The sequence below is a fragment of the Nerophis ophidion genome, linkage group LG14 (genome assembly GCF_033978795.1).
Source record: "Nerophis ophidion isolate RoL-2023_Sa linkage group LG14, RoL_Noph_v1.0, whole genome shotgun sequence".
Classification (NCBI taxonomy): Eukaryota; Metazoa; Chordata; class Actinopteri; order Syngnathiformes; family Syngnathidae; genus Nerophis; species Nerophis ophidion.
In genome coordinates, this window is record NC_084624.1 from 18,029,388 (window position 1) to 18,043,266 (window position 13,879).

General features: G+C 39.2%; 1 protein-coding gene across 9 annotated transcripts in view; it reads right to left on the reverse strand.

Annotated features, from left to right (window-relative positions):
* LOC133568234 (anillin-like) overlaps positions 1 to 13,879 on the reverse strand; it is a 42,443-nt gene that overhangs the window by 4,719 nt on the left and 23,845 nt on the right. For 8 of the 9 annotated variants that reach the window (XM_061920042.1, XM_061920038.1, XM_061920041.1 and 5 more), the window contains 11 exons: positions 13,414 to 13,543; positions 13,203 to 13,338; positions 12,908 to 13,081; positions 7,073 to 7,199; positions 6,931 to 6,979; positions 6,639 to 6,692; positions 6,528 to 6,560; positions 6,428 to 6,449; positions 6,194 to 6,303; positions 4,149 to 4,202; positions 2,073 to 2,159 (listed from right to left, as the gene is read on the reverse strand). In XM_061920042.1, the coding sequence (XP_061776026.1) occupies positions 2,073 to 2,159; positions 4,149 to 4,202; positions 6,194 to 6,303; positions 6,428 to 6,449; positions 6,528 to 6,560; positions 6,639 to 6,692; positions 6,931 to 6,979; positions 7,073 to 7,199; positions 12,908 to 13,081; positions 13,203 to 13,338; positions 13,414 to 13,543 (976 nt within the window). The remainder of the gene's footprint in view (positions 1 to 2,072; positions 2,160 to 4,148; positions 4,203 to 6,193; positions 6,304 to 6,427; positions 6,450 to 6,527; positions 6,561 to 6,638; positions 6,693 to 6,930; positions 6,980 to 7,072; positions 7,200 to 12,907; positions 13,082 to 13,202; positions 13,339 to 13,413; positions 13,544 to 13,879) is intronic. The other variant, XM_061920036.1, reaches the window with a different exon arrangement.

A 13,879-nucleotide genomic window follows, 5' to 3' on the forward strand; every position in this document is an offset into this window, starting at 1 on the left:
GCAGTATGAACAAGAATGTTTTAATGTAGACACAGAATCATCATACTGCTGTGATTATATGCATAAAGTGTTCATTCCAGGCTAAGGCAAAATATCGAGATATGTATCGTGACATGGCCCAAAATATTGAGATATTTAAAAAAAAAGCCATATTGCCCAGCCCTAGTTCAAAGTTTAAAAAACATTAACTAAAATAGGGAATGTTATCGAGGTTAGAACCCATTGTTCATATTTACATTGTTTCTTATGAAGAAAATTCACTTGAACCATGTTCAAGGACAAATTAGGTTCATAAAGCGAGGTTGCACTGTATTACTAGATATCTCCCTTTATTCTAATACCCTATATCTTCATGTATTCTATTACTGTGCATTGTCATGGTCTGTGGAGAATTGGGTGATAAAATGTTAGTAAGTCCTTCACTTTCTTTCTTAGGTTTGATGGCAGCTAACTGTGGCATAGTCATTGTGACACTGCTGGAGTCATTGTTGCGGCTATCAGGCAGTGGGAGAAAGTAGAGGGTAATCGATATATTGCCTTGTCAATCAATATTGCAAAATCTTAAAGATATCAATCAAATATTTAATTTTTACACAGCCTTAGTCGTGGTTGTTTGGCAGTTCAGAGTACCAAGCTTTCTTGAAGTCTATTAAGGGAGTGCTGGAGAGCATTCCCATTGGTGACTCTGGAGTTATACTACGAGACTCCAAACACCCACGTTTACAACGACAGTGGAAGTGTGTAGGGGCGTGATTGTTAAGAATAGCCTTCCCGATCCAAACCTTTTATTGGGCTTCTGTGCTAAGTAGAGATGTCCGATAATGTTTTTGTTTTTTTTGCCGATATCCGATATTGTCCAAATCTTAATTACTGATTCCTATATCGACTGATACTGATATATACAGTCATAGAATTAACATATTACTGTGCCTAATTTTGTTGTGATGCCCCGCTGGATGCATTAAACAATGTAACAAGGTTTTCCAAATAAAATCAACTGAAGTTATGGAAAAAAATGCCAACATGACATTGCCATATTTATTATTGAAGTCACAAAGTGCATTGTTTTTTTTAACATGTCTCAAAACAGCAGCTTGGAATTTGGTAGCAGGGGTGTATATTATAGCATCCTGGAAAAGTTAGTACTGCAAGGGGTTCTGGGTATTTGTTCTGTTGTGTTTATGACATCCATTGCTTCCGGGGGGTTACCCACATTTGCGGTCCTCTCCAAGGTTTCTCATAGTCATTCTCATCAACGTCCCACTGGGTTGTGAGTTTTTCCTTGCCGTTATGTGGGCGCTGATCCGCGGATGTCGTTGTGGCTTGTGCAGCCCTTTGAGATACTTGTGATTTGGGGCTGTATTAATAAACATTGATTGATGATGTGTTACGGTGCGGATGTTCTCCCGAAATGTGTTTGTCATTCTTGTTTGGTGTGGGTTCACAGTGTGGCGCATATTTGTAACACTGTTAAAGTTGTTTATACGGCCACCCTCAGTGTTGACCAAGTATGTGTGTGTATGAAAGTAAGTGTGTGTGTGAAAAGCCGTTGGTATTATGTGATTGGGCCGACATGCAAAGGCAGGGCCTTTGCATGTCGGCCAATATTGTTGTCTGGGTGGAAATCGGCATAAATTCGGGAGAATGGTTGCCCCGGGAGGTTTTTGGGAGGGGCACTGAAATTCAGGAGTCTCCCAGGAAAACCGGGAGGGTTGGCAAGTATGACTGGGAGACGCAACTGCTCTGTACTTCTCCCTACGTCCATGTACCCATCCATACAGCGGCGTTTTAAAAAGTCATGAATTTTAATTTTTGTAACCGATACAGATCATTTCAAAGCATTTATCGGACGATAATATCGGCAGTCCGATATTATCGGACATCTCTTGTGCTAACCCTTTTGTCTGAAACAATTCACCAGCCCTCACACTGTTTGCTGAGACAAATTCTGGCCCTTGGACACATTTTATTGAGGACCCCTGGTCTGAGCACACTTTGCTTTGACCGGGGAAACAATAAGCTCATAAGTTTGACATGTAAAATGGTTATGAATGAGTCATGTGTTGACTGACCAGGAAGCCATGGTGTTGCACACAGGAGTGACTCTCGCTGTGCAGCTGCAGGTAGATGTTTCCCTCCAGAGGAGACAGGAAAGGCACCTGCACAACATGACAGTCCCAACATTTAAAAACTACACCTCAAGAACATTTCACGTCAATATGTTATTGATTTATTCCATTAATAAGGTATTGCTCTTATTGATCTATTCCATCAATGTTTATGTATGAGTTATTAATCTATTCCATTAATATTATTAGTTATTGATCTTTTCCACCAGTATGTTATTGCCATTAGTTGTTGATCTATTGCATCAATGTTATTGATCTATTCCATTAATATTAGTATGTTATCTTTTTTTAGTACCAGGTCAGAAAAAACTTGAAGCTCTAAGTACCACCATAATGACAGACATTAAAATACAATAGCGTAACAGGCTTAAGTATTGATAAAAAAACAAAGCAAGTATATTTAATATGTTGGCCTCTGTAACGTTACACACAGTTTGAACAGAATCACTGTGTTTTAATATAGGAAAATAAAACATTGTACTTTCATCAAGTGATTTTTTTGGGGGGCGTACTACTAGTTGGGAGTCTGCCTACCACTAATCTTACACGTACCAGTTTGAGAATCTCTGATCTATTCCATCAATTTTATTGATCTGTTAGTTAGTAATCTATTCCATCAATATTCTTATTCCGCTTAGTTATTGATCTATTGCATCAATGTTATTGATCTATTCTATCAATGGTATTATTCTATTATTTACCGATATATTCCACCAATATGTTATTGATTTAATTAAACGGCTTTGAAATCAAATATTTCCATGTTATATATCAGGGGTCGGCAACCCGCGGCTCCGGAGCCGCATGCGGCTCGTTGGCCTCTCTGATGTGGCTCAGCTGCATAATCGCCTACCCCCCGAAGCAATCGGGGGGTTCCGGATTTTGGTGCCTCTCCCGGATATCAACCGGGGTTAGCAATCTCCGACTTTCACTCGGACTACAATATTGAGGGCGTGCCGTAATGCGTAATGGCTTTACTTTTAACATCCTCTACAACATGTCATCGCGCCCGCCTTTACACCATGCTATCTGCGTGCCTGCCGGCCAGACGCATGCCTTTTGCAGCTCTTATCGTCACACGTACGAGATTGCAAGGCATACTTACTCAACAGCCACACAGGTTACACTGAAGGTTGTGATATAAACAACTTTAACACTCTTACTAATTAAATATGCGCCACACTGTGAACCCACACCAAACAAGAATGACAAACACATTTCAGGAGAACATCCTCACAGTAACATTATAAACGCAACATAACAATTACCCAGAATCCCATGCATCCATGACTCTCCAGGCTATATTATACACCCCCGTCCACCTCAACCGACACACGGAGGGTGCGTGGGGAGGGTTTGGTGCTAGTGGGGTGTATAATATAGCCTGGAATAGTCATGGATGCATGGGATTATGGGTAATTGTTATGTTGCGTTCATAATGTTTTACAGAGATGATGTTCTCCCGAAATGTGTTTGTCCTCCTTCTTTGGTGTGGGTTCACAGTGTGGCGCATATTAGTAAGAGTGTTAAAGTTGTTTATATCACAACCTTCAGTGTAACCTGTGTTGCTGTTGAGTAAGTATGCCCTTGCAGTCATGTACGTGTATCAGCGGAAGCCACTTACAACATGTCGCTGGGCTGGCAAGCTGTTTGTACATGTTGTAGAAGGCGTCAAAGGCAATGGCTTCACAGCACGCCCTTATTATTGTTTACTGGGTGACCATCAGCAGATATTTGCGAGAACGGTTGCGGCTCTCATTGTCTTCTTTATTTTGTGGAACGGGTCAAAATAGCTCTTTGAGTGGTAAAGGTTGCCGACCCTTGTTATATATGAAAGTGTGTTGTTATTATATTTAAGTGTCAAATGATTTGGCATCTCCCTGGAATGTAATGTAATATATCTAATTACTGGCACATTTATTGTGTAGAAAATGTTTTGTTTAAAAATTGTAAAAAGGGGAAGAAGATCCAAAACAAAACTGGTGACAAAGGGACATTTTTAACGTTGCAGCGTGGGACCTTTTCCTGAAATTCATCTCCCAGGAGCTTCCTGATTTTGCCTTCAAGTTTCATCTGAAGGCAAGAAGCAGAAAAGACAGGAAGGGGAGGGGACAGGAAATGACAGGTTACATCACCAGTGACCCACACCTTGTGCCAAAATAAAGTGCAGACATCCAAAATAAAGTGCAGACTTCAGCATGCAGTCAAACCACGTCAATTACTCACATTTATTAAATGTTATCTTTTATCACTCATTTACTATTTACAAACATTTCATAATTAATCTTTTGTTTCCCAAGTAAACTCCTGACATTCTTTATGGTAGCGTTAGTTTAACAGACAAACTATAAATAAAAACATGACTGAGTAGAAAGCCTTCTGGGAAAGCTCATGTCCTCAAAAATACCAATAAATTTGAAGCAGGATCTTATTTTCAAATCTTTTTTTTGAGTCACTGCTTTGTGATTGTATGTTTTCATATCATGCAGAAGATCCATGACATCGTCAGAGTTGAGGCTGAAGCCACGGGGGTTTGATCCAAGATTTTACGATACAATATTTCCACTCTCGCTGGGACGCCGACCGATTGGATGCTCACTAAATTGTATTTAGATGAAGATTCAATCACAAGTCTCACAAACGGTTAAAAAAAAGTTGCAGGAACTACCGCATTTTATACCATCACCAGCCTTTTGGTCCATGGCCACATTTGTCTACTACCAAGTGAGAGATGCATGAATTATGATCTCGAATTTACTTTTCAGCAAGTTTGAGACGAAACAGATGCAGCTTCAAGCTTAGTGTGTCAACAATAGCAGCATAAGCTAGGATTAGCTCATTGCTATAAATGCGTCACTAAAATGGACCGTATGTGTTGGCACATATAATACCAATATCGCTCATATTTGGTTAATTTTCAGATCACGACATGTAAATGGAGTATTGTTGGCAGTTTCTGAATGTTTTTAGAGAGAGTATAATAGCGCAGTACAAGACCCTCGATTTGTTGACTCAACTGTTTATTTATTTATGCATAAAAAAAGCCAAGCATGTGTGTTCTTGCCTTACATAGGGTTGTACTTGTATAGCGCTTTTCTACCTTCAAGGTACTCAAAGCGCTTTGACACTACTTCCACATTTACCCATTCACACACACATTCACACACTGATGGAGGGAGCTGCCATGCAAGGCGCCAACCAGCACCCATCAGGAGCAAGGGTGAAGTGTCTTGCTCAGGACACAACGGACGTGACAAGTTTGGTACTAGGTGGGATTTGAACCAGGTCCCCTCGGGTTGCGCACGGCCACTCTCCCACTGCGCCACGCCGCCACATAAGGATCGTGGATAATAAACAGCACCTCTTTCCAATTTTTGCGTATTTCCAAAGTGACTGATCTGATGATCTGGTCCGAGTGCAGACATGTTCTTATCGTGATGGAGAATCTACAGACAATCCCAAAAGGTATTTAGAGCGGAATATTCAAAATGGCCAACAGAATTTATGGCATTTTGTGATTTTTAGGCAGTTTTTACACATTGCGGGTTGTAAATACAATTCGATATGGTTTAATGGATCGAATAAAATACATAACTTGTTTTGTCTACTCTACTGGTTCATTAACAGGCTACTGTCAGCTGCAACCACACCAACGCAGTTCATGTTTCTGTTGCTATTCTATATTTGTTTAAATAAACCTTCCTTACAAATTATAAACTACAAAATGGTAATATCCTCCACCGTTTATAAATTGGTTATTGACTTTTGGGCCATTTTGAAACTATTACCTTGAGTTGGAGTTTATTTCAAACATGCAAGCATACAGCTTGATGCATCCCAATTTCCAGTTTCTCTTTTCAACATGTTCGAAAAGGAGTAGGAAAAAGCAGAGCTTATTTAATCCTACCCCTTTTCTTTTACATAACAGTTGCTAAAACTTTTGTTCACTTCCTGTTCTCAATTTATTCACAATATACTCCATAAGTAATCAGAGTAAAAATAAATCAATAAATAATAATTGGTAAAGAAAGTTGTATTTCATAAAATGAGATAAGTAAGATTACCTTATCCAAAGAGAACTTGCTGTGTCCCAGAGAGGATAAAGTGATCTTGTGGGAGCCCACCAAAGTAAAGTTACTGGAGCGACGAGTGTTCAGGGCCGGAATAGCAGCAGCTGATGGCAGAGAAGAAAAACTCACGACTGTATCCCTCATAGTACTAATGTTACACAAACCCCTTCAACGACAAACAAGCTCTAAAAATGTGCTGTGAATGTAGAAAAAAAAACGTAAACTTACCTGTCAGACTGTTGCCGGCTCTCTGATATAAAAAAAAAAAAAAAAGTAGACTGCTTTAGAAAAGTCGAGCAGCACATCACAATTCATGCAAGATACTCACTGTTATGGTATTCAGCAGCTTCCTGGGAGTTACCTGCAAATGGAACATAACTGAGACCATGGTTTTGGCAATAAATATTACATTGGCACAAGAATGATAAATGTAACATACCCTTGACTTGGTGGAGATGCGGTCGATGCCACTGTTAATTCCGGAGGTGTGGGACTGGACAGCACAAAAACAAGCACATTAACAATAGGGAAGATTACATTACACATCTTATTTAAAAACAGTATGCTTTGGAAATGTTTTTGGAAAGCTGCGCACTTTTTACAAAAGCATCAGCATTGCTTAAAGTGTACAAAAAACCCTTGAGGCCTACAAACTGTCTGAAACTCTGTATATGCATGTCATTTTACTATGATTCTTACTACAGTTATCAGAGTCATTTGTGTGTTCTCACCAAGCTGTACACTTCTACATCAATTTCGAAAGTTGAGCGAATATCCTTCCTGAAATGTTAGGACACAGAAAAGGCAATGTATTTATTTCCAAAAGCATACTTTTTCAGCACTTATGCATGGAATGTGTGTTGAACAGCTCACAGTGTGACGGAAGTGGGGAAAGAAATGGTGTCTCCATTCTGAGCAGTTGCTGCTGTTGCCAGTGGCGTGGCGACGATGTTATAAGCGCCGTAGCGGATCAGAATGAAGAAATAGTGACTTGGACGACCTGAAATGATTGATTCAATTGACACAAATAAATTTGCTATCCCATAGCTGTTCATTTATACATGCCATGTATTTTAGTAAACAAGAGTTTTTGCAGGTATCAGAAAAAACTATTTTTTTAAGAACTTTGAAACAAATGCAATGCTTACGTCCTACTGCAGATCATTTTCATATATACCCGTAGTCAAAAGCATACAATTGTCTGTATAGACACAATTTTAAGCAATTGACAGTGATACCCTTGAATAGTTGCCAAGTAATTCTAAGTATTTGGCAATGAGATTTTAAAAGGCTATGGTTGATGTATACAATAACTATGGCCAAATTACCGTAAAAAGTATAATATTTAATAACAATGCAAGCAAACCTTTCAAAAGCAATAAACATTTTTCACTACTGTAGTATTTTTTTACAGTTGTAATTCTAAGGACAGAAATTAATTGTCCTAAATGCAGTAGGTAAACAATATGCAGAAACTAACAAATTAAATGGGATCTTAATCTATGTTAGCAAAAATACTTCAATAATTATTAAACAGCTTGAAGTGCCGTTTTTTTCCAATTGGGAAAAACTGGGTCGAGTAATTTGTTTTTTCTTTTTGTTGCCAACGCCTCTGGTATACTTGCTAGTTCGTCCGTACTGACGTGCTCATATTGCTCATTCAGTTTGCAAACTAAATATTCACCTAGGTACATGTCGCTTTATAATCACATTTTTTCTGCCCAACTTTTGTTACCTAATTAGCTGGGCTTCTCATGAGCCAGACGCGACTAGTGAGGCGATGTCCGTATATTCTGCGTGTGTGTTAACTAGCAGAACCGCCTGCTCATACCGGACCAAAGATTGTGGATCACTCACAAAAGGATTCACTCTGTTCATTTAATTCTGCTGCCAAACGTGCTCAGGTGCTGAGTGCAATGCACAGAGTGAAAACTTGTCTCCAGTTTAAAAGCCAGAGACAAAGCCAAGAAACACCCGGACATGGCATTTTATTGACGGCAAAGTTATCAAGTTCATTTTCATTTATTGTTCAATTAATTGGTTGATTGGCCCAGGCCAACAATTGTAAACATTTTTGTAATGCTTCTGGACATCTTATTTAATGTTGTTTTAATGCCTTTCAGGGGCTTATTTTTGCTAAATCCATTTAATACTTTTTAATGACCCGCAGAAACCTTGGTATATACATATGATCCTCTATGTACAAGTTTCATTCTTGCAACGTTGTAAGCAAAATTTTAGTGTACGTTTGAACTTGTACCTATGAAGCCAGTCAGAGGATAAAAGTATACATACTAAACAGTAGCAACAAGATGAAGTTTAAGAATTATATTAAACTGTAATTAAAAAAAGCAAACAATTAATTTGAATGCCAGCTTATTTTGCATACTGAAGGGAACGTTGCAAAGGACGGAGGGACAGGAAGTGTCAATAATGCCACTGCTTAGTTATCACATGTTCATTGACACAAAATTTCTTCTTCAAAATGGTTGCAAAGTTTTACTGGTTTTGAGGCAATACACCTCGTCTAATTTCGTTTTCTAATTTAAGACTAAATAGACGTTAAAACTTAAAAAGTAAACTGAAAAAAAAAGAAAGTGAGTTATTTACTCAGTGTTGCGACACATTACTAGTTCTATTTTCTCTTTGTACAACAGCTAGTAGTGATGAGTAAATGATGCCCGAGTGTGTGGCACTCTCACTAACTGTAATGACACACACAAACTGTCCATCCATCCATTTTCTACCTCTTGTCCCCATCAGGTTGGGGGTGGGGTGTACTGGAGCCTATCTGTGTTAGTTTCATAATGGCACCATCTGTGGTATTAAAACAGCCACTTCATATGACCTGCAAATAAAACTAATAGCAAATTGAACAGTTTTTTCCAAAAATAAATATCTATGATTATGAACGATATTAAACCCGCAACCGTAGTCAATGAGCCTAAAGTAAACAGAAAACTTACATAAAAAATTACAATGTTTGACGCTATGAGATCTAAATGATCGCACACTTCAGTTTGACCTTTTTTGTAGTTTCAAGTACCGGTAGATGTTAAATATTAAGTGAGCAGTGGTGGGGAAGTGCCAGCTGCTCCGGTGCCGAAAGGTGGTGACTGTCCAGGGTGTACCCCCCAATCCGCCCAAGACCAGCTGGGATAGGTTCCAGCTACCCCGCGACCCCGAAAAGGACAAGCGGTAGAAGATAGAACCATTCAAACAACGATTGCTCGTGTATGCAGTGCTCCTGCCACCCCAAAGGGGGCAAGAGCAAGGAATGTGTCACAATGAAACAGCAGCGGGGTGAGTAGAAGAAGACTTGATTCAACCCTGACAAACACATTGTTCTAGACCGGGGGTCACCAACCTTTTTGAAAGGAAGAGTTACTTCTTGGGTACTGATTAATGCAAAGGGCTACCAATTTGATACACACTTAAATAAATCGGCAGAAATAGCCAATTTGCTGAATTTACCTTTAACTCTATGTTATTATTAATAATATTTATCTTTGTGGAAACACTGATCTTAATAAATTCTCACAATAAATATATATAGAAACATAGAAATATCAATATGCAACACTTTTCTAAAATATTTTCTCTAAGTGCACATTTTTCAAATTGAACATTTTCAAATGATCACTTCTAAGACAGTCTTGTGAAATCACAATATCCCATTTCAACTAGCTAGCCACTAACATTTTATAACAAATCATGAATTACTTTGCACCATGTTTGTACAAATAATAACTCATGTAAAATACAAAAGTCAACCCTCAAATTTTTAAATAAATCATGTCTCACTTTGAACTGGACACCAAATCTGTTATCTGTTTCTTTGTCAGTTAGTGGGAAGCCTGACATTGTATGCTGTTAACTAGTGTGTTGTACTCTGGTGTGTAACTTGACACTGCAACTCTGAGTGAGTCTTGCAGATGGATATTAGTGAGGCGTGTTCTGTGTTTGTTCTTGAAGTTCATGTCAGAAAAGGCTGATTCACAAAGATAAGTTGAACCAAACTGGCTTGCAACCTTCATAGCGGCTGCGCATACACCACTGTACTTTTCTGTGTCAACAAGGCACCAAAAGTTTGGGGCTGCCTGGAGGACTTTCAATTTTAAATTGTCAGGAAAGAAGAGGAAGGAATTTAAAAGGTAAAAGGGTACATGTGTTTAAAAATCCTAAAATCATTTTTAAGGTAGTATTTTTTCTCTAAAATTGTCTTTCTGAAAGTTATAAGAAGCAAAGTAGAAAAATAAATGAATTTATTTAAACAAGTGAAGATCAAGTCTTTAAAATATTTTCTTGGATTTTCAAATTCTATTTGAGGTTTGTCTCTCTTAGAATTAAAAATGTCGAGCAAAGCAAGACCAGCTTGCTAGTAGGGATGCACCGATCAATCAGTAACCGAATATATTCGGCCGAATATGGCAAAAAAAGCCACATTCGGCCTTCCATGGAATGAGTTAAAAGTAAGGCCGAATAGTGGCGTGTGACGCAATGACGCAATTTTTGACGCGGTGACGCAATCGACCAACGTGGAGTGACGCGGTGATATTGTAACCCTGCGCCTTTGGAAAAATGTCAGCAGTGTGGAGATATTTTAAAGTGTCGGAAAGTGACAAAAGTATTGCAGTTTGCAATGAATCTTCAGCCAAACTATCTCGGGGAGGTGCCTCAACAAAGACCTTCAGCACTACTGCTTTAATTTATCATTTAAAAGCCAAACACCCAGAAAAGCATGCGTAGTATGAGAGAGAGACGGCTGCGGCTGAAAAAGTTTGCAACTGACAGTGCCAAAGCAAACGGAATTACAAAGAAGGTAATGGAGTTTATGGCTTTGGATGATCAACCGTTTAGTGTTGTGGAGGACATTGGCTTTCGGAGACTCATGGAGCACATTGAGCCCCGTTACACGATACAGAGCAGACGGTATTTCTCTGATGTCTACTTACCGGAGATGTATGAGTGTTGCAGCCCGTGTCCACGAGCTCTTGGTTAAAGTTAATGATGTTCACTTCAGCTTCACGACAGACATATGGAGCGCGGATGTCAGCCCCACCAGCATGCAGAGTTTAACTGCACAATGGGTAGACGAAGATTTCAAGTACAAAAGATTGTACTTCACTCACAGGAGTTCAGAGGGTCCCATACGGCAGCAGCCATATCCGACGCATTCACCAGGATGTTTGAAATGTGGCAAATAGACCGGGCTAAAGTTATTTATATTAAAATAAATTAAATTAAAATGGTTTTATACAGTTAGTTTCCTTCTTTTTATTCTGAAGGTGAAGTACTGTTATTGACAAATCAGTTCTGGCCTGGGATATGTAGTGTACCTGTATAAGTGTATGAGGTTACAAGCACACACTTATTGAGATTTAGTGGGGCCTCTGTTTACATTATTAGCCTGTTGTGTAGGCTACCTGTATAAGTGTATGAGGTTATAAGCACACACTTAATCGAGATTTACTTGAGCCTTCTGTTTACATTAGCATATCTACTGTGGCTAAGCAGACTTTTGCCAAAAGGACAATAATTCATTTGTTGTGGGTTTATCCACTTTAATGCACTATTTTTTTTGGAATGCATGTTTTGTTTGAAGGCCTACTATGAATGAAAAACGTTGGGCTTTTTTTGAAAAACAATGGCTACTGGAATATCAAAAAAATTTCAATATTCAATAAAAAATTACTTCAATTGAAAAACATGTCTAAATATTTATTATACGCTATTTATGCAATGTAAAAAAAATAGTGAAAAACTGCATTCATTATTCGGTATTCGGCCTTCGGCCAAGCTTTTAAATTTTATTCGGCTTCGGCCACAAATTTTCATTTTGGTGCATCCCTACTTGCTAGTAAAAAAAAATTAAATTTAAAGAATAGAGGCAGCTCACTGGTAAGTACTGCTATTTGAGCTATTTTTAGAACAGGACAGCGGGTTACTCATCTGGTCCTTACGGGCTACCTGGTGCCCGTGGGCACCGCGTTGGTGACCCCTGTTCTAGACAAACAGCAACAATGTGTCAAATGCACAAGTGGACATTGTGCATTAAAATATTAAAATTCCTGACTTAGTGATGTATTTTGTATATGTGGTCATGTTGTCTAAAAAAATTATTTGAAGGAAAAAGTGTAAAGAACTAAAACTGAGGAAGGAAAATATTTCAAAAGAAGTAACATCAATCCTCAATTTCTGCTTTATGCTGTTAACGATCTGTCTAGCTGCACATGCTGAAAAGTAGTGAGGGCAGAATAATTAATTTATTGACAGTGCCGTGTGGAAGCCAATGTGTTTATTTTGTAATTCAGTAAACAGACTCTCAAAGACACTTTCAGACAAAACATCCAAATTTCGATGTCCGGCCCCTGAGCCCTTGGGCTCTTAAAACTGCGGCCCTCTTCATCATACAGTTGAATAGCCCTAATTTAGAATGTAGATATATAAAAAAAGACATGTGGTCTTGTATGACATAAGGATTGTGAATGATGAACAATTTTTATTTCTTTAAAGTGAGGTTCCCCTTTAAATGTGGTGCACACTCCGAGATACCGAGGGAACCATTATCACACTTCGTGTTTCATAATGCAGCCATGCTTCTGTATCATTTAACCCATCACTAATAGCTATTATCAATTTAAGTGAAGGAGTCAAAACAAAATACATCATAAAACGTGAAGTGCCCGTTCAAGTAAGACAAAATACCTGCGTGGCCGTGTGACGAACAGACAAATTCGACCTTGAGAGGAAGTTGAATGTTTGAGATGTTGACAGTCCCTCTGCAGGGCTGCTGCATAACATGTTCCTCCCCTGAAGAATCCAAACATCTCTCCTCCCTCAGCCTGGCCACTTCATCTAAAACTGCAGAGCGCTTCTCACCTAATAAACATAATTTATACACACACAGACAACACGTGAAAACGGTTTAATCAACTGTGACGACAGCTTCAGTGCTTTTCAGTAACCATGATGATGAAGTAACATTTTGTGGTATACATACAAGACACAAGTAGCAGCTTTTCAGCCTCCGCCTCCTCCAGCGAACCTTGTCCATGCTCTTCATCAGTACAGCAGCTCAGAGCTTGTAGGGTCTGGTTAATGACAATCTGCAGCTTGGCCGCTTCTTCATTTAGCATCTGGAGAAACGACATGGCCAATGTCATAGCATCCACACACTCGTCATCATTGTTACGTGTTCTTTGGGTACACACAGCAATTTTCTCCTTGGTGTTAGTGGATGATTGAGGCTGAGGCTTTTCAGGAAGTTTTCTCTGAAGCCCTGGAGTGACACTCTGAATGCTGGGCATCTCACTCTGCCTTTGTGTACGGTAGGCATCAATACTGTCAAAACACAGAGTGAAATGATAGCAGTGAAACAGTTTTATACAGCAACAACAAACATCCATCCATCCATTTTCTACCGCGTATTCCCTTTTTGGTCACTGGTGCCTATCTCAGCTACAATCGGGCAGAAGGCTGTGTACACCCTGGACAAGTCGCCAGCTCATCACAGGGCCAACACAGATAGACAACATTCACATTCACACACTAGGGCCAGTTTAGTGTTGCCAATCAACCTATCCCCAGGTGCATCTTATTGGCGGTGGGAGGAAGCCGGAGTACCCGGAGGGAACCCACGCAGTCACGGGGAGAACATGCAAACTCCACACAGAAAGA